The sequence below is a fragment of the Cololabis saira genome, chromosome 5 (genome assembly GCF_033807715.1).
Source record: "Cololabis saira isolate AMF1-May2022 chromosome 5, fColSai1.1, whole genome shotgun sequence".
Taxonomy (NCBI): domain Eukaryota; kingdom Metazoa; phylum Chordata; class Actinopteri; order Beloniformes; family Belonidae; genus Cololabis; species Cololabis saira.
The window spans coordinates 41770042-41795495 of record NC_084591.1 but is presented as its reverse complement, the minus strand read 5'-3'; the positions used below and the strand labels follow the sequence as shown (position 1 = coordinate 41795495).

At 39.9% G+C, this 25454-nt stretch overlaps 2 protein-coding genes and 1 pseudogene across 5 annotated transcripts; 2 read left to right on the top strand and 1 right to left on the bottom strand.

The window, feature by feature from the left end:
* The first annotated feature begins 958 nt into the window (after positions 1 to 958).
* Positions 959 to 9013, top strand: LOC133444393 (butyrophilin subfamily 1 member A1-like). 3 transcript variants are annotated; one of them, XM_061722151.1, is made up of 7 exons: positions 959 to 1399; positions 1515 to 1652; positions 1782 to 2123; positions 2238 to 2460; positions 2612 to 2676; positions 4224 to 4331; positions 5543 to 9013. In XM_061722151.1, the coding sequence occupies exons 3-7, from the start codon at positions 1943 to 1945 to the stop codon at positions 6130 to 6132; spliced, it is 1167 nt and encodes a 388-aa protein (XP_061578135.1). In that variant the 5' UTR covers positions 959 to 1399; positions 1515 to 1652; positions 1782 to 1942; the 3' UTR covers positions 6133 to 9013. The 3 variants fall into 3 exon arrangements, with proteins under 3 accessions (XP_061578135.1, XP_061578133.1, XP_061578134.1); XM_061722149.1 differs by lacking the exon at positions 1515 to 1652; XM_061722150.1 differs by having other exon boundaries at positions 1515 to 2123.
* Positions 9014 to 11694: 2681 nt separating this feature from the next.
* sycp3 (synaptonemal complex protein 3) lies at positions 11695 to 21142 on the bottom strand. Of its 2 annotated transcripts, none has more exons than XM_061722681.1 (9): positions 21046 to 21142; positions 20766 to 20895; positions 20599 to 20677; positions 18148 to 18182; positions 17941 to 18058; positions 17657 to 17756; positions 15846 to 15944; positions 15405 to 15509; positions 11695 to 11900 (listed from the first exon to the last, which is right to left on the bottom strand). In XM_061722681.1, exons 2-9 carry the CDS (start codon positions 20884 to 20886, stop codon positions 11847 to 11849), a joined length of 711 nt encoding a protein of 236 aa, XP_061578665.1. In that variant the 5' UTR covers positions 20887 to 20895; positions 21046 to 21142; the 3' UTR covers positions 11695 to 11846. The 2 variants fall into 2 exon arrangements, with proteins under 2 accessions (XP_061578665.1, XP_061578664.1); XM_061722680.1 differs by having other exon boundaries at positions 21018 to 21093.
* A 2140-nt stretch (positions 21143 to 23282) lies between these two features.
* Positions 23283 to 24782, top strand: LOC133444392 (tubulin beta chain-like; annotated as a pseudogene).
* Positions 24783 to 25454: the final 672 nt, after the last annotated feature.

Sequence of the window (25454 nt, the reverse complement as noted above, 5' to 3'; positions counted from 1 at the left end):
AAAATATTCTTACATACTCAAATGTGATTGTCAAACTGCCTGATTTAAAAGTCGGTGAATTGAAATTGGGTGAAAGAAAATGTAATAACAAAGTACTTGGAAATGTGTTTAAAGAAAAGCTATTCAATGATATCAAAAAATCAACAAAAATAAAGATAACAGAAATTGAAGTAACGTTAACAAAGATATACAGCAGCTACCTTAAATGGCCAATTTCACCCAAAGCAAAATAAATTCAGTTTAAAATAATATACAATATTTATACTGCCGCTGAAACCCTAAGGAGAAGGTTCAATTTTGACGTAGATCCTTGTATATTTTGTAAAACAGAACACAAAACAATTGAACACTTATTCTTTTCTTGTTCGGTCACAAAGCTTTTTTGGCAAGATGTTTATCGGTGGTTAAAGATTGGGATCAACGACTGTATGTTCAGCAAGTTTCAGGTCATAATTTATATGGATGGTCTGCCAAAGAAGGTATCCAAGAAGGTGAACATAATTCTAATTTTGGGTAAATATTATATACATAAAAATAAATGGAAAAACAGCAAAGCCTCCATAGTATGTTTTAAAAACGAAATAAAAAGTGATATAACATTTATTAAGGTACTTTCAAAAGGAAATCAGTCTATAAATGATTTATGTGAAACCATATTAGAGTCTCTTGCTCTTTAAGATACAATCTTGCTACGCTTATACTTTTTTGTTGAAATGTCAACCCCTATGATTATTTTATTTTGTGACAATTTATTTTATTTATTTTCTTTTTATTTAAATTTAGAAGTTTATCTTGGAAAAAAATGTATAGTTACATATTCGCTTGTGTGTTGTGAATTTATGTTTCATTTGCAAACGAATGTTTCCTCAAAGGAATTTTGTAATTTTGAAAATGTTGAATAAAGTTTGTTTATAAAAAAAAAAAAAAAACATGGATCGATCCGCCACTTGTGGAACTCCAGAGGACTCCATAACCCGGAAGTAAGGTTTACAACGGAGTCCTATGGAAGTGTGGCCACCATGGATATATTATAAAACTATGTTTTATCCACTGCTCTCATGGTTCGAACAGCAATCAATCAAAATAAACTCTCAGAAGTTGTTCTCACTCTCTCAGCAGTAAGATGATAGGTGAAGACGCAAATATCTCTAGTTTGACATGTGACTATAAGTGGTTGTCTAGGAAAGGATTTTTATTTTACACCTCTGGGCACTTTTTGCAAAACCAAACCCCTCGAGGTCGGAGTACAACTTAAGACCCCGCAGAAGAAAGTTGGATCACGACTTGGACGAGTTTGAAGCGAGCATGCAACAAGTTCAAGAAGCTTTCCCAAAGCAGGGATGGATCCGTTCATGGTTCTGCGTGTTTGTCACGTATTGGCTTCACTCAGCTGGCACAGGTAAGACCACCACGTGCTGCTCGTTCGTATTTCTCTTTCGATTGTTTCAGTACGTGGCGCCACAGTTAGTTAATTCACGAATACATTAATTAATACATGTCATTTTTATGAAAAGGGAGTTTCCTTTGAACTCGCTGCCTCCGGTGTTCTGCCGATCCTTGCTACCTGCCGAGAAACGCTACTTTGTGGTTCTGCGCATGCGCACAGTCGATTTTCAAAGTTTGATTGCCCTGCCCATCATTTCTTGCACCATGTATGATGATATATGGGATGTTGAGTATTTGATCCTTCAAAATACACATAAATACACATAATACACATAAAAAAATACACATAAAAAATACTCTGTCTCCATGGTGTTTTGCTTCTTTTCCCCCTCCAGGAAAGGCCTCAGCAGATGTCGGAGTACAAATACCTGCTTTCTTGGGTGAAACTGTCCTCCTGCCCTGCAGCATCCCTCCAAGTCAGGACCTCCCCACAGTGGAGTGGTCCAAGGAAGGTGTATCTCCAAACACGGTGTTTGTCTACCGCGATGGCTGTGAGATGTTTGAACAAAAGAATCCTGACTTCCGGTACAGAACAAGCCTCATCATGAACGAGCTGCAGAATGGAAACCTCTCTCTGAGGGTGTCCAACCTCCAGCTGTCTGATAAGGGGACTTACTTGTGCAAGATCGTGCGAGGACAACAACCGGAGGTCCTTGCAAAGCTGGAACTAGACGTGGGTACGTTTTGTCAACCTTTAATGGATGCACAGTAGTCTAGGGCTGTGTTTCACAGCCCCCACATGTGTAGATGTTTACTTGCTGGTACTCACCTTTCTTAAAATAATTCATCAGTTGCAGATCTTGATGAGAAGCTAGGTGCCGTGTCCGAGCCGAAGCTGACTGTGATTCCAGATGTCACTGGTTATCTAACTGTCCAGTGTGGGGTGGAGGGCTGGCTCCCGGAGCCTGAAATTACATTTCTCGATGACCAGGGGAACGACATACATGCCGAAAAGCCTGAACGAACTCCGCCCAACCTCACCAGGAAAGTGAGGATACAGACGGCCCCCAACAGGTCTGGATTCCCTGTCCTACCCTGGCCCCCGAGGGCCCCTCCTTTTAAATAATCGTGATTTAATTGTTGACCAAAATAATCCCAACCATTTTATTCGTGACCGAGCATTTCTGAGCAGGTGAGTGAACCTCTGCTTGTCTCGTTTGTTCAGAGTGACCTGCAGAGTCCACCAGCAGTCGTTAAACCTGACCAGGGATGCAGAGATGTACATTGCAGGTGGGCTGGTGACAAACACACACTTATCAGTTAAGCCTGAGTTATGGTTCTGCGTCAAATCATCGCTGTGACGCCGTGATGCCGTCGCTGTGACGCCGTCGCCGTGACGCCGTCGTGAACCCTTCGGACTTCTCCGTCATTCCATTTCACCGCGGTGCAGTACCCCCCCGTGACAGAGCCTCGCAAATCTGGGAGATTTGTGAGGCCCTGTGCGAAATGGCCGGGGGGGGGGCCCTCGTGCGTAAGCGTAGCGAGCGCACGCAAAATGTTTGTGTTCATGAGGGTGTCTATATGCGCAATTTTAACTCTCCAATTAGCAAAATACTGGATACCTTCCCCTGCCTCATCATCATCTCGGCTAGCCTCAACCCGGGGCCCCGCGGCTGCTTGAGACCCGGTCGTATCGGTGATTTTTGTAACAAATTTATCAAACGAGCCTTTCAGAGAGACACTCTCTTCCATTTTCTTTAGTTTTTTTCTTTTTTCATCCCCTGATGGAAATTTCCTGATTCTGTCTCGTTCTATCGACATTGTGTGACAGTTTGTTCCAACTCCACCCGTCTGGATCAGAGCAGCTTGTGTCTGCGCTTGGTCTGACGCAGTTGTATTGAACAACAGACACGCGCATCATTGCACATATATTTATTGATATGCACAGACTAGTACACATTTAGGTCTTTAATGGAACGTGACTGTTGATATTTATAAGGGGAAAAAAAACGGGGGAAAAAAAAAACGGCCCATGGCGCGAGGCCCCGTGCGGTGGCCCTGCCCCGTGACCGCTAATTCGCGATCTTTTCCTGAATGGTTTATCCACGAAGTTTATACACAAAGAAAAGAGCGCTGAAAGTTCCCGACTGCTTCAAACCGGAAATGCGTTGCTACAAAGTGAACCAATCACAGCCCTCTCGGTCTGCGTGTGGTCTGCGTCGCCTCGACGCGTAGTTACAATTTTTGGGAGGTGCACGTCAGAGACGGCGTCAGTGACGGCGCGTGGCAAGCATTGACGCGTACCACACGCCGTAGGCACGGCGTGTGGTCTGCGTCGCCTCGACGCGTAGTTACAATTTTTGGGAGGACGGCGTCAGTGACGGCGTCAGTGACGGCGTCAGTGACGGCGTCAGTGACGGCGTCAGTGACGGCGTGTGGTACGCATTGACGCGTACCACACGCCGTAGGCACGGCGTCGTTTTGAGGCAGAACCATAACTCAGCCTTTACACAACCTAGTACTTGTATTTGTTTTCAACAATTTCTGCTAGTTTTTTTTCCAATTCAATGACATTATATCCTTTGTGGATAACATTCATTACCTCTTTGTTTCTATGGTTACCTGTAATTCTTTAGTGCAACCACTTCGATCCTCGATGTAGCTGTTAATATACTCCGTGTTGCTTTGTATTATTCTGTGAAGACGTCGTAACGGTTGTGTATTTAGTTGTTTGAGGTAAAATTTCCCTGAAAAGTACACATGAATCAGATATTCTTTTTAAATTAGGTTGAAATATTATATCCTGTTTATGTGATCTTCTATTTTTTTTTTTATAGAAAACTGCGTGGGATGGTTTGTAAAAACCATAATCGTCACCGTCATAGTGACTCTGCTTGTATCCGGACTAATTTGCTGTCTTGTTTTAAAGAAACCGGTCTGCAATGGTAAGGAATTCAATTCAATTTTATTTATATAGCATCTATTGCAACAGAAGTTGTCCCTAGGCGCTTTCCAGAGACCAGAACATGACGCCTGAGCAATTATTACATAAACAATAAATTCCTTCGCCCACCCACTCCTTCCTCCCCCTGGAGAGCAGATGTAAACTTTCTTGACACCAACAGCTATTTTATTTATTCATTTATTGGTTATCATCAAAAAAGCGAAATATAGTCCCATGTTGTGTTCTTTAGTATATGATGCAATCAAAGGTGTTGCTTACAAAACCAAAATAGTCTTGAAATAACTTCAGAACTTGATGCACAAAGAGAAATAATTAGAGGTATGCAGAAACATTTAGATGAAATATTAATACTTCATGAGGAGCACAGATTTATAGTTTCAGCCTCACACGTGCTCATAGATTATTTGTACACACATGAGGCTTTTTGCATATATTTGTAAGCTGTTGTTGTCCGGATCAGTTGCTTTAGCACGGACCTGGTAATATCTGCATGTCTCCTGGTTTCAGGATCTCTGCTCTTCATCAATCCACACATTCATCCTTTATTCTTATTAAAAGAAAATAAGAGTCTGTTTAATATATAGTTACAGGATTTTTTTTATTTTATTTTGAAAGTAGAAAAGACAATAATCAATTGTTCTGTCTTGCCAAAAGTCCATAAGAATTGTATTTTGACAACACAATCCATAAAGAAAAGTCTTCTTTACATTTTGTTAACCACAGTCTGTCCTTTCATTCAGAAGAATCTTATTTTAGAGGAAACCCGAACCTGAAACCAGATGATGAGCTTGTAAACAAGGAGTGACTTATCACAACCACAAGTTTGTGGTACATAATAGAGTCGTGGATACCAGACAGCAGTCCAACTCTCCACATCCATCCCTTCAAACATCAGCATTTAGTCATCGGTACAAAAATTGTTCATGAGAGCTGAACTTGATCTGACCAAAGAAGTAAATACTTTCCTTTACAGTTTCCTTTGCATTTATTTTAGCTCTTTAAGTTGATGTATTTACTCTTTATTAGATGGAATACAGTAACCTTCTGGTTTTAATGAGAAATGAAGAGAAATTAGACCAAATCCGGCGTTCAAAACAAATGGCTCAAGGTTTGGATAAATGTATTCTGGTTCGAGTGAAAATGTAAGTAATGAAAGAAGTGGTAACCTAATTCCTTCCTCATTGTACACAGGGATGGGGCAGAGATCACCTGTGTCACATGACTACAGTGGATCATGCAAGATCCAGATTGACGATGTGGGAAATGTATCGTTGCTAGATGAGTTTAAAACACTGAAGTCCACCCTGGAAGATAAAGAGGAGGAAATCCATCGACTCAATGCAAAACTGAACAACAAAGACAACAAAATCCATCAACTAGCTGCAAAACTGAAGGACAAAGACGAGGAAATCCATCAACTAGCTGCAAAACCAAACAACCTCATAACCGGACAGAACAATGTCTTCCAGAAGGATCTGTCTGCAGATGACACCAGATCTTCAGTAGATGCAAACGCATCAGTTGATCTATCCTTTCAACACAAGCCAAGACCAGCTGCTGCATCCACCGTCAGCCAGAACAACTTACCAAAAGACCAAATACACGCCGTTCCTCGGCAGAACCCAGGTGTTTCAGGTTTGAGCTTGGACAGAACTAATTTTCGAACTAGGAGCGTGTCCGACCCGGGTTCAAAACCTGCTCTGCGTCAACGTAGCTCTACCATGTCACTCATGGTCAGAAACCGCTACCAAGTTCTGGAAGATTTAGGGGAAGAGTCCTAGGCTTCTGTAGCGACAACCAAAATGGCACTTTAGCTTTATGGAAAGGTTTCCTGTCACAGTAATTCGGTTCAATTGTACTTAATTAATCTCCAAAGTTTTTTTTTTGTTTTTTTCTCTTAACGACAGAAAAAAAGCACACTTTTATTGGTTTAGTCCGTCACGAACTGAACCTAAGACGGTGTACTTCGGATAACCGTTTTTGATTTTAAGACTTTGTTTCAATGATCTGGAAGCGCACCATCAATTTGTCCATGTCAGTATGTTGCAAGGTCACCTGGATTATCAGCAAACCAGCAAAATGGAAATAAGTATTGAATAGGAGATTTTCAACAAGATCTGGGGCGGTTTCCAACTGAGTGTAAAGAAACTACAATGAGATTTTAGTGTCTCACAGTTCAGGGCCATGATCCAGAGGGAGAGTAGAAAGAAGAGTGGGATAAGATTGTTTATACAAACAGCTGAAATGAGTTTCCTCTGGAGCAGGGATGGACAACTTCAAGCCTCGAGGGCGTTAGTCCTGCATGTTCTCGTTGTTTCCCTGCATCAACACACTTGATTCAAATGAACAGTTGGCACCAACTGTTGATGACACAGATACTTGTATCAAGGTGTACTGAAGCAGGGTAGAATCTAAAATATGCAGGACAGGGGGTGCCGAGGATCAGGATTAAGAAACACCGCATTAAAGGCACTCTGTGCCAGTATACCACTGCAGACCATGTCACTAGAAAGTTTGCATTGGCCAGTGGCATAAGACACAATAGGTGTGGTCCCATGACCTTTTTACACTTCCAGGAGGTGGTTTTTCAGATGATTTGATAATCCACTTATTTGCAAAAATAGTAGCGGAAACGCTTTTTTGCCCATTTCCACGTCTCTGGCAGCGCTGGATGTGACATAGCTGGCCACTCTAAAGTCATCAAAATGTAGTTTCCAGCTGTTTTCGGCCTCATTAATACGATCCAGTTGTCCTGTAACACTACTTAATCATCACACATTACGTAAAGGCTTTACCTCTGAATGGTCATCCGCTGCCTTCATCATCACGTTAGCAGCAATCACAATAACTAAAGAGGGTTCGGTCCATAGTGGTCCCACAGCGTCCCTGGCAGGAATTGAATCCAGGACCTTCTAGCTGTGAGATGATTGCACTACCAGCTGCACCACCGTCTTACCTACCAGACTCTGGGACACAAAGCTTAAACTCGTCCCTTTTCTGAGGGCCTTTTGTAAATATTTGTTGCATGTTTTATTGCTGCTAATTCTGGCTGCCTTATCCTGTCTTCTACGCACTTTCTTGGGAGGGTTGTTTTTATATAGACAACACATTATTTTTATTGTTATCATTGTTACCATTACTTTTATCAGAGAGGCATCGATTCTTCCTATTTTCCTATTGAATCTTTTTGTTACTTTCTGGTTTTCATTCTCCGCTGCTATTTTCAGCAGTTTGCAATATTGTTTAGAAAATTGTTATTGTTTTATCATAATCGTTATACTGTACAATCACAGTTCTCCTATCGCTAGCATTGTGGATTTTAGTAGCTAATTGCTGTGCTTTTCAGACTGTTTTTGATTCACGGTGTTGTAATCAGGAGCCTTCAGGTTGCTGTGATGTTCCCTGATGAAGTGATGGAAAGTAGGAGCTGGAAACTTAAGCTGTAGCTCCACATATTTGGCACGCTGTTGGGAGGTTTAATGCCTGTTGCACAAACCTTTTCTCTGTTGCCAAAAATAGATCTTACACTAACCACCAATTCTGAGAAGATTTAATTTAATTTATTTTAATTAAGCCAGACTGCCAGCCGATTCGTGTTTTTATTTATCTGTGTGGCAGGACTGTGTTTTTTTTGTTCTTTTTTTAATATATATTTTATCTATTATTATTATTATTATTATTTATTATTATTATTTATTATTATTATTATTATATTTATTTATTTTTCCCTCCCATTTTATCACCCAGTGCTTCTACCTAAGTCGGTCCTTGGCATTTCACCCTCTACCAACCCTGGGAGAGCTCTCCTCCTTGACTTCAGGAGTGAGCAGGCCGCTTCTTTTCACCCACCAGGTGGGGCTTTCATTGTCAACTGAGCCTTGCTTGAGCTTGGTCCTCGACAGCAGCACTCCTGCATGTTTTAGTTGTTTCCCTGCATCAACACACCTGATTTTATTAACGGCCGTCCCCACGGTCATTTGTGACACCACGTGTATTAGGGTGCGTTGAAGCAGGAAAACATCCAAAACATGCAGGACAGCAGCTCTTGAGGACCAGCGGTGCGTCTGAAATGCCATACTAAAAAGTATACTTAAATTCGGCACACTTTTGAGTAAATATCAGTAGTATGCATTAATTATTACGTACTATTCAGAGCGCACACAGCACTTCCTGCCGTAGGGAGGAAGTGCTGTGTCACAGCAGCAGTAGCAGCTCCGCTCCGCTCTTTCCCGTTTATTCTGGCCGAAACAAGATGACATTATATAATATTATTATATACGAATATTATAATACTAATGCTATGTAATAATATTATTATACTTAATATTATACTTATGACATATACGTATCACTTAGCAACAAAACGTCGCTGCATTGCATTGTGGGAAGTTTATGCTCTGCTAGTGTCCATCAATCCACACTAATACATTTCTCCAGAATGAGTATGGATAGAGCATACTATTGATTACATTCTAATGTTTCGGACGCACTAAAAAAATCTCGCACTCATTTTGCATACTCATTAGGGTGGAAGGATGCGATTTCGGACGCAGACCAGGAGTGAAAGCCACTGATGTAAACTTTTTGTAAATTATTTGGTTATTTGTAAAATGTCCTTTTTTATGTCACTTTTGCATACATATTAAAGATATTTTACCAGAATCTTGCATTTGCATGTTTCTGTTTTTTATGTTGGATAATTGATTTTAACAACACATTGTACTGCTGTATTAATGAAAGCAGTGTTTCTGAATCCTGGTCCTCAGGACCCCTGTCCTGCATGTGTTGGATGTCTCCTGTAAACACCTGATTTTACTTAATGTTCATCAGTTTGTCATCGAGGGCTGTACAGCTCTGCTGATCTCTGTTGATGCAGCTCCTTGTTTCACGGTGAGCTGAAATCAAGGCGGAATTTAAAACAGGGGCGCCGAAAGTCGGTCCTCAAGGTCCGCCGTCCAGGGTTAGAGCCGTGTTTCCCAATCCTGGGGCCTCATATACAAAGAGTGCGCCACACAAAGAAACGTGCGTACGCCACTTTCAACGCTCACAGTCCTATGTTCCAAAAGGTCAAAAGGTCAGTGTGGTCCCTGAATCAGAATCAGCTTTATTGGCCAAGTTTAAACATTGTCCGACAAGGAATTTGACTCCGGTTATTTTGCTCACTGTTGCAGATTTAAAAATAGCAAACAGTAAATAAACAAATGTGGCACTTATTAACATATATGTGCCACATTTGTTTATTTACCACATTTGACTCCCTCCTGATCCGGCATCCGCAGGTTCCTCTACAGAACCAGGGCTGCCATTGTGATTGACAGGTTTCATCGTTGAGCTCCAACCTTTATATGTTCATGTGGTTGAGATTGTGAGATTGTTGCAGCTACACTCTTGTGTGGTCATGAACTTATTGTTGACGTCACGTTTCCTCATATTCTGGACTTCACTGCATCACCAGTGAGTGTCGGCAACGGACAAAACCTCAGAAAAGTGGGTACGCCAGCCTTGGTGTGTGCGTGAAGGACTGCAACTTTCCACGTTCAAATCACTTTTTGAACATCCGACCGTGAGCGTAGAAAGTGGCGTACGCACGTTTTTTGTGCGCCGCACTCTTATGTACATGAGGCCCCAGTTCTCTCGACTCAATTGACCAAATCTTCTCGACGAGAATACGGGGCAGAGGGGAGCCCTCTTGCCCCGACAGGACGTTTGCGGCTGGATACACGATGGACTCCTGGCTGCAGTGGAGGATCGTGGGTCTGTCCATACTGTCAGCTCGGGATATTGAAGATGCCTACATGACTGGATTTCTGAAAACAGGATTTCTGCTTTTTGGAGTTGGCGGTTACCTAGCATATTGAAAAATTCAGAAAACAGCTTTCAAGGCTGCCTGGCGCGTGTGATGGGATATGTCGAGCTATGAACACTCAGGCTCAGACGCTGTGTGAGCAAAACTGCAGCTAGCCTGCGATTCTCGAACAGAAACGCAGGCTAGCTGCAGTTTTAGAACTCACTGTCAGATGGAAAAGACCTTGGGAAAAGTTGAAGCTTTTGAAATTGACCACAAATTTAGCTGTTTGGAGTCGCCATGGAGATAGACTAGAGATGCTTTAAGGCAGACTGAAAATTACTGGAGTTGGCCTGACCCAAATCATTTTGATGTTGTTTTGAGTATCTTGCTTTTTTTTAAGTGTCTTTTGCATCTTCACACTGTGAAGATGTTTTTTCTCCTACTCTTTCCTGGTGTCATCCCTTTTCTCACCTAATGAAAGGGCGGTGCCTACCTGTGGCTGCAGCCTCAGGCACCTGTCTACCCTTGTCTTATGTTGGTTGTTTTTTTCTTTGGACGGGCTGTACTGGAATGAAATGTCGTCGTGTCGGAGACGCTGGTCAATGACCAGTGAACAATCTTCAATCTGTATCATGATGTGTTGAAGGAGGGAAACATGTACGGTAAGACATGCAGGACAGTGGGCCCCGAGGACCAGGGTTGGGGACCCCTGATCTAAATTAATATAATAACAATAATGTAATTCACTCTTTAATCCTACTGTGACATTTTACTTGATTTTCTTCACATGGCATTTTTACAGTTAACTTCATCTGTGATAGTTCTCACCTTCTTCTATGATCTGATCATGATCAGTTATGTCCATTATGAACAAAACTGCAAATATTTGATTTCAAAATGACTCTCTTTCCAGCTGCAGTTCTTATACACATAGCAATGTCTTTATTTCCTGTTCAGGATGTGGTTGAACTTTAAATGTTGATCAGTTAAACGACAGATGAAGACAGGATGACGGTCACCTCACTGTGCCTGCTGAAAATTTACTCTTGTTTTTATCTTATCTATGATGTTGTTTTGATTGTCTTTGTTTGCAGGAAGGGACCAGCCAGTTGTCATTTTCTTACAGTTCATTAAATATGATTACTTTGGTCCTTTTTACTGTTTAAATACCTTGGAGACCAAACAATATTTAATACCAATTTCCTGAAAAGTGTCTACTGAAAATCAAACATTGCTTTTAAATTGTGGTTCAATCATTCAAAATGCAAACTAATGAAGCTGGTCAGAACGATTTAGTGGATACCTCTAGAAAAGATTGAAAATTCATATTTTTACCATAGTGAAACTAAGGGAAAATAAGTGTGCCCTGCAATTAGCAGCACAGGTGTCTTTAATCTTGCAGTCTGTCAGTCTGATTATTTGAAAGGTGAAAAGTATTCACTCGGCTGTCTGCAAAAAATTAAGCATTCAAATAAATGAACACTGTTTAATGTGAATTTTATGTACATATAAGCCAGCCTCGAGACATTCAACAATTAAATGTCAGTAAACACAGAACATCTATCAGTAAACACCTTTAATTCTAATTTAACTCAAACAGTAATAATAAGCAACAAGTAACAATAATAATGAGAATAATAAGAGTAATTAAAAACAATGATAATAATAATATTGAACAGCTGGAACAGTAGCCATGGTAACAGCTCCCTAGAACAGCATGGTTTGCAGTGACTTGCGGACAGTGGCCATCTCCTGCTGTTGCTGTGGAAACACATATGTCATGATCAGATGTGACATCATGTCCTGAGTTGACAGTACTAAATTAAGTATTACATGTTAGTTGTTTATAGAAAAATTATTCCTTTTGATTTCCACAAACTCCACTGATCATTCATCTTTCATTCCTCACAACATACTTCGGTACCATTTACTAAGTGTAATTAGGCTTTGTATCTTTATTTCTTTATAAAATCTCTTTAATGCCCACACTGAAATTATCACCAAAGCAAAAGCACATAAATGTTAGTGTATAACAATAACAAGAAGTTATTAGAAGAATTACTATATTCTAATAAAAATAAGAATAATAAATATGTTACTTTAATATCTAATTACTTTGCTACAATGAGTCACTGTTTTGATATAGATTAAATTAATGATATAAAAACAAAGTTACAAAATTAATTATTGATAGAAAAAGAGTAAAAACAAGAATTAATATCAGTATAGCCTTTCCCAGATGCAAAGTACAGATTAAAAACCAATAACCAACAACTTTGGCACTCACTATTGTTTATACTGCTGTTTGTGTCTTTCTTTACTGCTTATGCTGATTGGTTGTTTGTTCTCCTCTGTATCTGGTTGATGTGCCTGTTTGCTCCTACCAGGTTAATTGATACCACCTGAGCTGATCATGTGACTGTTTACCTGTGTTTAAAGAGCTGCTTTAAGGAGATCCCTTTGTCTCTGTTATCTGCCTTGAAGAAGGCCTACATGGCCGAAACATGTTGGCATTTTTTTACTTTTACTAAGCCATGATTTAAAGGAGCTTGAGGCCGGATTGTGGCAAGATTTATGAAAAAAATCCGTATACATTTTACATTTTCTAGTAATAATGTCAGATGAAGCGTTCCAAACCCAAAAGAATGAGCCCTCTAGTGTATCTCTCCGTTGCCTTGAACAGGCTGTGTGCTGCAAAATGTGCTGCAATTCGGTCCCGAATTTCCCGCGCTGTCCTGTCCCGAATTTCCCGCGCTGTCCTGCGGATGTGACGTCACATGACGCTGCATGCGCGTTCTCCCCGTTCTCCCGTGCCGGCTTCACTGTTGGCTGCAGTACCCACAACGGCCGTCGTGGTGAAGGGTGGCGCTAGAGAGTCTCATTTCTTAAAAGGAGCCTCAAGCTCCTTTAATAAAGGCTTTCTATATTTTTCTATCTTCTTGAGTGCCTCGGTTTTTCTAAATTGTTTTTCAACTTTGGCACTCAATTTGACCCTTTATCATAAACATATAATTCAGCATATTGATACAGATCTAAGTATGGGAGGATATTTGAGATGGCTGCTGTCTACAACTTGACCACCAGATGTCACAAATTGTTCCACACTTTGTCTTTCATGTCCCCAGATATCACAGCTGATCTCAGGATTAAGGAGGCAGTATTACAAATCACTCCCAAAACCGATGGGATGCGTTGTAAAAAAGTTTTTAAACAAATACTGCAATAATGTGCAAATCTCACAAACCCAAATTTTATTCACGGAAGAAGGAAAAAAAAAATGTTGACAGCAAGACATTTTATAATTTTATGAAAAAAGCACATTTAGAATTTGATGGCGGCAACATGTCTCAATAGTGTTGGGACACGATAGTAAAAAGAGTGGAAAAATAAGTGGTTCTAAAAAGAAATGCCTGGAGGAACATCTTGCATGTGTGTAGGCCCAGTCCCAATACTCCCACTACCCCTACTTTTCAGCCCTAACCCTACATTTTGCGCGTTCCCGTGAGGGTAGTGGTGTCCCAATTCCTCTTTTCATCTAGGGGTAGGTGGGAAAACGAGGGCTAGGGGGCATCAATCTAGCCCTACAGAGCGAGGGTTTTCAGATGTACACTAGCTGACCGAGGGCTAAAAAAATTTCCCAGAATGCTTTACGTCATCATTTGCAGACTGAATTAAAAAAAACATGGCGGACATTTCTTATTTTTTAGTGAATAAAATCAATATTTTGAGTTAGTTTCTGCACAAAAATGCGTTTTGATTACATTTCTAGTGAGAAATATATATTTTACTTTCATAATATTCACTGAGTGAATGTATATAATCACTCGCTTGCCCGTTGTTGTGAAGTCTTTTTCAAACCTCGCCAGAATAAAGGCTGATTCATGGTTCCGCGTTACACCAATGCAGAGCCTACGGCGTATGTTACGCGGCGACGCACGCCGTACGCCGTACCCTATGCCGTAGGCTCTGCGTCGATTTAACGCAGAACCATAAATCAGCTCCCGAGCCGACAGGCTCCCGAAAACTTCGGAGCAAATTTCTTAACAGGCGTTATTTGGATAAACTGAGCCCAGGTTGGGGATCTTAACGGTTACTTTTACGCCTGAAAAAATATTAAAACTTAATAAAGTGGCATATTAACAGCGCTACAGCGGAAATTAAAACAGCTTTTAGCTCTCGGCTTCCTGATATGGTGTGACGTATGTGCAAACGTAACTACACAGTCGCTTACGTACCCGAACATAAACCACGCAGTGACGTAACGAGTTGTATCCCAATCCCTAGGGAAGATTACAAGGGTCCTACTCATTTTTAGGGTGAAGTGGTAGTGGGTGAGGGCTAGTGGTAGAAAGTAGGGGGTGTATTGGGATTGGCCCTTAATTTGCAACATGTCTGTTCTGTGCATGTTTGCAGGCCAGCGCCTCAGGAGCTGCTGCTGCCCTGCAGTCCCCCCCTCTGACCACCTCAGTGTCTGCTGTCTACATCTGATTTATCTTCCTTTTCCTGCTCTGTCCAGCTGGTCTTCAGCAGGAGGGTACATGCAATATAAATAAAATTGAATTGAATGTCAGTTACAAGATCGGTAATTTATAAAAATAATTAAAAAAAAAATAAGAGTCTCTCAAAAGTAAAGATGGGCAGTAATTCAATAATTAATATAGAAACTGTAAAATTGCACTCTTAATATTCCATAATTTTCTGAGTATTACAGTAGAGTTTAATGCATATAATGAGATTTGCTAATCATTGAATTATGTTTGTATTGACAAAGCGTTCCAACTTGTTTATGCTTAACTGTACGTCAAGAGACAGAGTTAATCTTAGCCAATCAAAATACTCCATACGTTTCTGATCTCATCCAAATTACCACCCCATCCTGTACCCTTATATCATCCTCATCTCTTCACCTGACAGTTCCTCCTGCCTGTCTGACTGTCATGGGGAGCAGGGCTTTCAGCCACTCTGCTTCCCCACTTAGTGCTCTTATGCCTGAAATACAGAACCTGAACTCTACAATTCAAAATATCACTTAAAAGCCACCTCATCCAGCTAACTAACACTGCTCTTTTACCTGTTTTTTTTTTGTATTTTTTTTTTTGCATTTTACCCTGCGCTAATGGTTTGTTATGTTGTACGGTGACCTTGAGTTTTATGAAAGGTGTCTAAAAATAAAATGTATTATTATTGTTTGTACTTTTTCCACTTTCTTTGTCTTGATAAGTTACTTAAGCTGTTTTAACATTATTTGACATTGATTGAACTGACTGTGTCCATGAGGATCTTCTTCTGCAAGGTGGCCATTTCCTTCCTCAGCTCTTGTTGGACCCCCAGCAGGAACGTCTCATGGCTCTTCTCCATGTCCTCCATGTTCTGGAGGAAACACAGTCAACAACTTTAGTCTGATTTTAACTTTTAAGTTAAGGTGTCCGAGCTCAGTTACAACCTGTTCAGTTTACAAAATATTTACTTTCTTAAATAATCATCAGTAAATCAGACAATTACCTGTTTGTGACTCAGATAACACATACTGTATGTTTCGACAAACAGAGATATATTTGACATATATCTCCATTTTTGGAGATATATGAAATGAAAGCATGTCTGCTAAAAACAGAGGAAATCTTTATGACGACAAACTAAAGTGTTGGATTGATTTAATACAATGATGAGGGTTAACAGGTTGTTGCTCAGAGGGGTTAAGACTACCTTCCCAAACTGTTCATACAGCTCTTTGACAGTTTTCAGCTTTTGGTTCTGCACAACTCTTGCCTGCTGCAAGATCTTCTGCTGCTGCCGGAACAGATTCTGTGAACACAAAGAGCAAAATGTAACATGTTTATCTGAGCTCAATTCTTAACAGCGGTTTGTCTTACAACTAACATTTATGGTGGGGTTGACTAATCTGTTATTTGTTATTAGTTGGCAGTTGTTTCTGTTATGCCCTCCACATGCTTTGCTGTATATCACTGAGAATTGACAGCTGTTTATCACAGTTCATACAAGCAAATCCCCAGGAGGACATGGGGTGTGAAAGATACAGAGGACGGCTGGCGCAGCTAATTACTGCAAACCTTCAGGGTCAAAGTGGTCACCGCAAAGCTGCAAGGCATCGGTCGTCCTGCAACGCTGTGTGTACACCTTCATTCAAGTTTTTCTTAGAATTATTTTGTGAGCTACATGCAGTCACATACTATTTCAGCATAATAAATATATTATCAGCAAAGAATTTTAAGTGCAACTTTAAAGCAGCAAAAAGTATTTTTTCATGATATATCGGTTTCAGTTAAATATGAAGACATTTCTATTACTTTTCAGACATTGCGCTCCTGCTTCGTTGTCCCTTGCTACAACTGCATTCTCACTTTACAACTCAATGTCCTCATCAGCAACAATGGAGCTATGGCAGATGCAATTAAAAGACTCAATAAGGTAATGATGAAAAGAAATGTTACAGAGTAGAACAAAACAAAAAACCAAGACTATATCTTACACAGTGCCATTAAAATGACTCAACCTTCACACCTACAAGTAGACTGCTGAGCTAAAAACTGCAAAAAATTACCTTTGTTCTGCTTTATATTTAATTTCCCTTCATGGTTTAATAAAGTATTATTGAATTAGATATAGATTTATTTGTCCCGTAGGGAGATTTGTCTTCACTGGCAGTACATTTCATCAACACCAACAATAAATAAATGACATACATAATAACAAAGACATAAATGACAGCACAAAAGCATCAGCGGGGCCTGCTGTTCAGGGCAGCTACGGCTGCAGGGATCAGGCCTTTCCCCAGCCGAGCCCTGCTAAACTTAAGAGTTCTGTACCTGCGCCCTGAGGGTCGTGGGTGATACGTTGGTTCAGTGGGTGAGTGATGTCTTGTACTATGGAGTTGGCTAGGTGTGAAATGGACTTGTTATTTAGTTCTGTGATGTTAGGTATGGGGAGACCAATTATTTTAGCAGCTGTGATTGTGATGCGTGAGAGTTTGGCCCGGTTGGTGACGGATAGCATATTAAAGAAAGATGCGGAACAGTACAGAAGGATGGGTTGAATGATGCTTTGGTAGAGTAGTAAAAGGAGGTGAGGTACAATAAACAGTCCTTTAAGTTTGCAGATGGCTGACAGTCTTTGTTGGCTTCTATTTTGAATGTCTGTGGTGTGCTGATCAAAGGTGAGTTCATTGTCCAGAGTTATTCCCAAATATTTGAACTGAATTGAACTACTATTAATGCATGGTAAAATATACCTCAACCCATCTGAAAGAAAAATAAGCAATTCTGTATAGATGATTTTGGCTAATTAAATTTCTTTTAATGAATTCTCAGACTTTAAAGAAACATTGTAATATTTTTCTAAAACGGAAATTAAATTTATGTTTATAAAAAATGTATAAAGGTAAAAAACAATAAATATAACTCAAGAGGACACCTATTTTGATTGTGGAGAAATAAAAACAGTCAAGTATATACTGTATCTCCTGAGCAGTAACTGACCAACCACCAGAATGAACTCACATTAAGTTTTTCCTCCTGCTCCTCGGCTCGCTGGGCTTCAACGTCCAACTGCTGCAGCACAGACGACACCTGATCAGAGTACTGCTGAGTCATTTTCTTCCTACAGATACACATATTTGAGTCAGCAAAAAGGCAAATACATCTCAACAAAGCCAGAAATGTCAGTCAACAGAAAATATTTTAATGATAATTTAACTAAGTTTTCTTTCTGTATATTTTTGTTCATTCATCAATAGTTCCATCTGTTTTTCTCAGAGCCCCCCTAAAGTTAATAGAGCAGAAACCTCTGGCCGTGATAGCTGTTCCACAGCTGTTCCAGCTTGTGTTGACTTCCCTTCATGTAGTTCTTTGTCAGCATCTCCAGGCGTTTCTTCTTGGCCTGCATCCCCTTGCTGATATCAGCTGAAACCACACCAGAGACAGTTTTATTATGTGACACTGAAGAGCTGACTTACTTTGATACTCAGTTCTACAGAAAAACTGTTTCTTACCCCCAAACTTTTCCAACATGGACTGGACCTCATTTCTAGATGTGTGAAACGACAAAAGTTATTGTCACATTCAACAAAATTTGTCAAGATGAATTATATCTACACTGGCTGGCCAAATATGTCACATAATACTTTCTTAAACCATCTCCAGGTTTGATTATTTTACATTCATTGTTACATTGTGATAACCACATCCAAAGAAAAACATTTTTTCATCTTGAGTAGGACTGTTTTCATTCCGAGATATTTTAATACTGACAGGTTGAGTCAAACCACTAGTCACCAAATCTCAAAGATCTTCAGTGTGGCCACGATCTGGACTCTGAGGCCAACCAATGTCTGAAAATCTTGCCCAATGCGTCCTAAACCACTCTTTCACAACTAGATCCAAATGAATCCTTATATTGTCATCTTGGAAACATGTACCAACATGGCAGAAGGAAAATATTCTATGGAAAAACCTGCTCATTCACAAAATTTGATCTCTTATGATCTCTTTTTGTTTAAGTACATAACACTGACAAATATATACCTAATCAAATGAAGCAAACCCAGATAACAGTGTTCCCAGAAATGTGTGCAGTTGGCACTCAACATGATGGGTGCATCACTTCATTCACTGCTCTCATTACCCTGATGCACCTACCACTCTGTAACATCGTTAATCTGGATTCATCAGATCACATGACCTTTTTCTAATGTTCAAGAGTCAACACTTTACACTCCCTAAAAATGGGACTAATTATTTAGATTTTCATCTCTGATTAGCTGTTTTCTTGAGATTAGACGGCTGTTTCTTCCCAGCTCCATGAGCTCAATTCTCACTGTGTGTAAATGCTTTTACTCTCGCTATTTATATTTTTACCTTTTACTTTTATCTTTATATGGGTGTTTGGCTTTTGGGGTATTTGATTTGTAAATGACAGTGTTGTGTGTGTGAGATGGAGATTTAAATTTCCCCAAGGGAACCTCCCAAAGGGATAAATAAAATCATCCTACATTGTTTGAATTGGTTGATGCTATTTACAGAATGTATGATTTTGTATTGTAATGCATTATATCTAAATGTTTAACGGAATGACTGTAACCTTAATGTGAGTGTCAAAAGGAGCACTGGTCTTATTTGACAGAAATCTAAAGTACATTTTGTAGTAGAATTTACTTTTTTTACTTTCTTCTTTTCTACGTTTCTTTTCTTTTTCTTCTACTACCTCTTTAGGTTTGCTTTTAATTTTTGTCATGTACTGTATATTATGTGTCGGACCCCAGGAAGAATAGCTTTAGTTTTGCTGCAGCTAATGGGGATCCAAATAAAACTATAAAAAACTATCCTAATCTGAATCTGAATTACTCAATTGATTCCTGGTCAGGATCGCTTCGATTTTTTTTTTTTTTTCACACTGCATTTCATCTTAGAAGATTAAATGCCATGTTCTGGGACTCTGGAAAGCGTCTAGAGACAACTTTTGTTGTATTAGACGCCAGGGGCGTCAATTGGGTATGAAGGTATGGCAGCCGCCACACCTCGGCTTCAAGGGAAAATGTAAATGTTTGTTTTTTAAATACATTTATGGAATTACTCTGTGTCTATTTGTATTGATTATTCTATTACTTAATACATATAGAATAACTACAAATGCAAATCAGAACAACATGATCGATTTCACTAGTTATTACACTGCAAAAACTCAAAATCTTAACTAGAATATTTGTCTTATTTCTAGTTAAAATGTCTAATTTTTAGTAAAAAAAAAATCTCATTACATTTAAGACAAGACTCAAAAACAACCATTTTCACCTGTTTCAAGTAGATTTTCACTTAAAATAAGTGGAAAAATCTGCCAGTGGGACAAGATAAATCTTGTTCCACTGGCAGATTTTTCTACTTATTTCAAGTGAAAATTTACTTGAAACAGGTGAACATGGTCAAATAACAAGTTATTTTTCTGGTGATGACTCTTGTTTTAAGTGTAATGAGATTTTTTGACTAAAAATGAGACATTTTAACTAGAAATAAGACATATATTCGTGGTAAGATTTTGAGTTTTTGCAGTGAGTGAGACTGCATTTGAAAAAAGTTCCAATTTTCTTGACCACACAGTACAGATAAGCTACAGTATTTGCTGGACGTGTTGATTGATACTCTAGTTAAGTTCTGTGACTTGTAACCTTGCCATACCTTAATAAGACTGAATTGACGCCACTGCTAGACGCTATACAAATAAAATTGAATTGAATTGAATTAGAAGATGACGGTTCACTACTTTCTTAGGTTTCATTACTTCACTGGACAGTTCTGGACTCATTGATTGATTTTAAATAGGGATTGTATCCCTTCAGGTCTTTGATTGTTGGTTAACACTGAATGGTGCCAACTCGGGATGGGAAAAATTACAGTTACACTTTCTGCCCTTCTGTACAAAGTAAACCATTAAAAAGAAAAGACTGAACCCGACAGCACAGGAACCCCCATCTTCATCAAAGGTGGCAGCCGGTCTCTTCTTTCCTTTGTCCAATATTGGAGTTTCACCTTAGGAAAGTAAGGCATCAAAATGTACAGTTAATATGTGTAAATCAGCTCAAAACATGGTTATAATAACCCAGCATAGCCAACATACCATGCCTAACTTCGTCCTCAGAGCTGTGCTCATCCTTCTCATCTTCTTGAGTGAAATCATAAACGTTCTCAGATTTTTCCTTGAGAGGTTTTTTCTTCATTTGTTTTCTTCCTGTTGCCATTTTCAAAACCTGTTGTAGGTAAATGATACATTTACTGGCTAAAGCAGAAACAGCTGCTGAAACAAGCTTTATCTTCAAATGAGTTGCAAATATTAAAATTAACAGACAATTGAAAATCAAATAAAACTCACTTTTAACTATTGTTAAATGTTAACAGACCTTAACAGATCGTGGATTCTGGCTTTACTGGTGTGACTTCGCTGGTGATCGCAGTTTAACTTGGGTTGCGAACTGGTTTAATCCGGTTGAATTTCCCGCCACAAGAGGTGCAACGTTGAGTTTCGTCTCCTTGCAAAGAAATGACCGGCGTCACGCAGCCGTGTAGAAAGCACTAACAAAGTTCGCACTTCGTCGACCGTTAAATTAAGGGACTACAATATTTTGTTTTAATCCCGTCAGTTTAATTATCAAGCAGGTGTGTATAATAGACAGCAAAAGTGTGTCCAATCTGCATGTATCTTAAATGACACATTCAGAAAGCTATGATCACCAGGTGTCTCGTGAGATTTGGTGGATAGAGTAAACTGAGCTCTGACAGGAAGGTCAAGGGTTTGATTAATAAATGATATTTCATGGTGCCCTTTGTTATATTTTTCCCACTAGGTGTCGCCCGTGGCAATCAACATGTGTTGTGCTTTCGCCAAATCGAGCCTGAAAAACCTCTTTGGTGTCTTAAAATACAACCTTGTTTGTACAGACAATATAACACAGTAATTACGGCAGTTCCACAAGCAATGATTCTCCAACTTAAAGGCATGATGACTTATTCTGTGGTTAGTCCACAAATGCCTTCTTTAGTTATAGATGGTTGTATTTTTTTAGATAGAAAAATGCAATAATAAATTCTTGAGAACTAATTTTACTTTGGTGTGTTTCTTTTCACCTTTGAAGAGGAAACATATGTTTCAACATTATACTATACTATTATAAAAGTCAGATGCTGCTGGTAAATTGTGACATCTGCTAAAAAGGTCAGTTTTCTTTTTATTTCAATGACAATGAATCAGTTCACGCAAGTGTGCTGGCTGATGGTGTGGTGTCACAGTGCTATGGACCCAGAATAGAACAGTTTCAGGACCAAATGTTTTATGAGGGAAAAGCAGGAATTTTCATATGAGGTGCCGTGAGGGACATAATTATGAATTAGCGTTCATAAACACATATGAAATCCAACTCTTGTACACAATATACTGAAATCCTCTCTCACTAACTTGTGAAATCTCGCACAGGTGAAATGCTCTACATACAACTGGAAATGTATGCACTCACATATACAACTGAAATGTGCTCACAGAAACGCTCTTACACAAACACAACTGAAAATCCTGTCACAAACACTGGTGAAATTCTCTCACAAACACAACTGAAAATTTCAGTTGAAACGGAAGTGATTTCAGTTGAAACAGAAGTGGGTTGGTTACCCGTGATTTTTTTTTTTTTACCGGCAGTTATTTTGATTGCTTGAAAGAGCAAAGTCTTCTCAGCAGCCCAAAACAACTCTGACTGAAGCAACAACTTTACTTAATAATATATTACTTCAGCAGAGACTACAACCCCCCGGTGACTGCGAGTAGCCTACAGATGTACTGGATTATCGCGTCACGTCACTTTTCCCATGATGGCAGCCGCGTGATAGCTTTCTGCCAGTATTCCATGTGCGAAAGCACTGTTGAGTATAATAATATATTTGTTTCCCCTTTAGTTGAATTTACTACGAATGAAGTTTTGCAATATATTCACATTTTCAGACCTTCACCTGTATATGATGTACGGAAGAGTATTAGGGCCAGGCAGGAGAAAAATAAAAATAATATTTTAGAGGAGGAAGATTTTTTTTTTCATTGTGCACTTCGAAAAAAAGGTGAAATGTTGAGAAAAAAGTTGAAATGTCGAGTTTAATGTTGACCGGATCAATGTTTACTACAATGAAGCTTCAGGTAAGTAAAAAAGAAGGATTTGGCAAGCTGTATTAAATTTATTTTTTTCTTTTTTTTGTCACTTTGTCTTTATTGGATTTTCAGGTTATTACAACTGCACATTTTTACCAGATTACAAAAATTATCTGTATATTCACCGTGCAACAAACAAATAAAAATAAAAAGTAGAAAAACATGAACATAAACTTGTGGCTTAGCACATTAATAATATATCCAAAAAAAGAAAAGAGAAAGAAAAAAAGGAGGTCCGCATCCTTATGCTTTCTCTAGATAAAATGTCCACTTTTGCCATCTCTTCTCAAATAGCCCTTCCCTCAAACCCAGGATATGAGTCAGTCTTTCCATCGTCCATATTTCTCTTTCTTTCCATATTTCTTTTTTTCTTGAAAAAAATAAAATACAATTTTTCTTCCTCTCCCCGAAGGTGGTAAATATGTGCCCCGTGCTGTGCTTGTGGATCTGGAGCCAGGCACCATGGACTCCGTGAAATCTGGACCTTTTGGCCAAGTCTTCTGGACTGACAACTTTATTTTTGGTGGGTTAATATCTGAAAGTGTCTTGTTTTTTTTCCCCCTCCCAATAACCAACTAATGAATGTTTTTCATAGGCCAAAGTGGTGCTGGCAACAACTGGGCCAAGGGTCACTACACGGAAGGAGCGGAGCTGGTGGACTCGGTCCTGGACGTGGTGAGGAAGGAGGCTGAGAGCTGCGACTGCCTGCAGGGCTTCCAGCTCACACATTCCCTCGGTGGCGGCACCGGCTCGGGTATGGGCACCCTGCTCATCAGCAAGATCCAGGAGGAATACCCCGACCACATCATGAACACCTTCAGTGTGATGCCTTCCCCAAAGGTGTCTGACACCGTTGTTGAGCCCTACAATGCTACGCTGTCGGTCCATCAGCTCGTAGAAAACACAGATGAGACCTATTGCATTGATAACGAGGCGCTCTATGGCCGTGTTCAGACTGCAGGCAAATCTGATTCATATCTGATTCCTTCTCATATCCGATTTTCAGGGCTGACTGTCCACACTGTTTTTAGCAAGTGTCCATATCGCATCTGGCTCTGTTCAGACTGAGACACATCTGCCCAAATGCGATATGAATGGGATATGAAACTACCTCCCGGAGGTGGTTTCGATCTGGTTTGCAAAAATCGGATCTCATGCGGTTTGGGAATGTTAAGACTTCAAAAAAGTCATCCAGTTTCAATCTGGATGGGTTAAAAATCGGATATTGGCTGGCAGTCTATGATATCTGTTTCCGTATTCTTAAACTCACCACCCCAACATACGGTGACCTCAACCATTTAGTCTCTGCTACCATGAGTGGCGTCACCACTTGCCTCAGGTTCCCAGGGCAGCTCAACACTGACCTGCGCAAGCTGGCTGTGAACATGGTGCCATTCCCTGGTCTGCACTTCTTCATGCCGGGCTTTGCTCCCCTCACGAGTCGCTGTAGCCAGCAGTACAGAGCGCTGACTGTGCCAGAGCTCACACAGCAGATGTTTGACGCCAAAAACATGATGGCAGCCTGTGACCCGCGTCACGGCCGCTACCTGACGGTGGCCGCCATCTTCCGCGGCCGCATGTCTGTGAAGGAGGTAGATGAGCAGATGCTTAACATGCAGAACAAGAACAGCAGTTACTTTGTTGAATGGATCCCCCAACAATGTCAAGACGGCTGTCTGTGACATTCCCCCCAGAGGCCTTAAGATGGCTTCCACCTTCATTGGCAACAGCACAGCCATTCAAGAGCTGTTCAAGCGCATCTCTGAGCAGTTCACGGCCATGTTCAGACGCAAAGCTTTCCTCCACTGGTACACCAGGGAGGGGATGGATGAGATGGAGTTTACTGAGGCTGAGAGCAACATGAATGACCTGGTGTCAGAATACCAGCAGTACCAGGATGCCACTGCTGAAGAAGAGGGAGAGTTTGAGGAGGAGGATTTGGCCTAAACTTTCTGTTGACTCACAAATTTTTCCCTTTTCAATGTTAAAAAAAAATGTGCATCCTGTCTGTTTAAATGTTCTGAGTTGAGGATGATCTGGCCTGAATTCAATAATACAAAATCAGTTCTTATAATGTCTTCCTACACTTATGTATGTTCAGTTTTCTGTGTTCTAAATAAAAGTTCTACAGCTCATTTGCCTTGGTTTTTGTTCATTATCGGTACAGTAAGTTCTAATTCTGTAATTGCCACGAGCTGAATAGTTAACTAGCAATTGAAGCTGTAACGATGAACGTGGTCAGATTGTTCTGTGGTTGGTCATCATGCAGATGAAAAAACAAAACTCAAATTACTTAAAAGAAATCCAAGTGACTGAAAATTTCACTCACATTGCATTGTTGCTTGCATTCTGATAAACATGATTATTGGAATGGTGCATGTTATATTTGGGCACAAGAATAGGCAAGCAGCAAAGCCAACTTTGGAACAAGGAGTCCCATTTGAGTATAAAATAATTCAACAAATCTGTTATAAAATGATGTCCAAGTGTAAATGCAAGGCCTTGATAATAAGGTTCATAAAGTCTGAATGAAGCACTTTTCCATGGTTTCTGCTGCCGTTACGTGGCAGTGATCAGGCCCCTTTTCCATTATAAGTAAAAATGAGCACTGTCCAACTT

Coding starts and splice junctions, on each gene's coding strand:
- sycp3 (XM_061722681.1), bottom strand. CDS start 20,886: ATGGCAACAGGAAGAAAACAAATGAAGAAAAAACCTCTCAAGGAAAAA. Junction 17,757..17,940: donor AACAGCTATCACGGCCAGAG/GTTTCTGCTCTA, acceptor GTGTATCTGTAG/GAAGAAAATGACTCAGCAGT. Junction 15,510..15,845: donor TGTATGAACAGTTTGGGAAG/GTAGTCTTAACC, acceptor TGTTTCCTCCAG/AACATGGAGGACATGGAGAA.
- LOC133444393 (XM_061722149.1), top strand. CDS start 1,306: ATGCAACAAGTTCAAGAAGCTTTCCCAAAGCAGGGATGGATCCGTTCA. Junction 2,677..4,223: donor TGCAGAGATGTACATTGCAG/GTGGGCTGGTGA, acceptor TTTTTTTTATAG/AAAACTGCGTGGGATGGTTT. Junction 4,332..5,542: donor AAAGAAACCGGTCTGCAATG/GTAAGGAATTCA, acceptor CATTGTACACAG/GGATGGGGCAGAGATCACCT.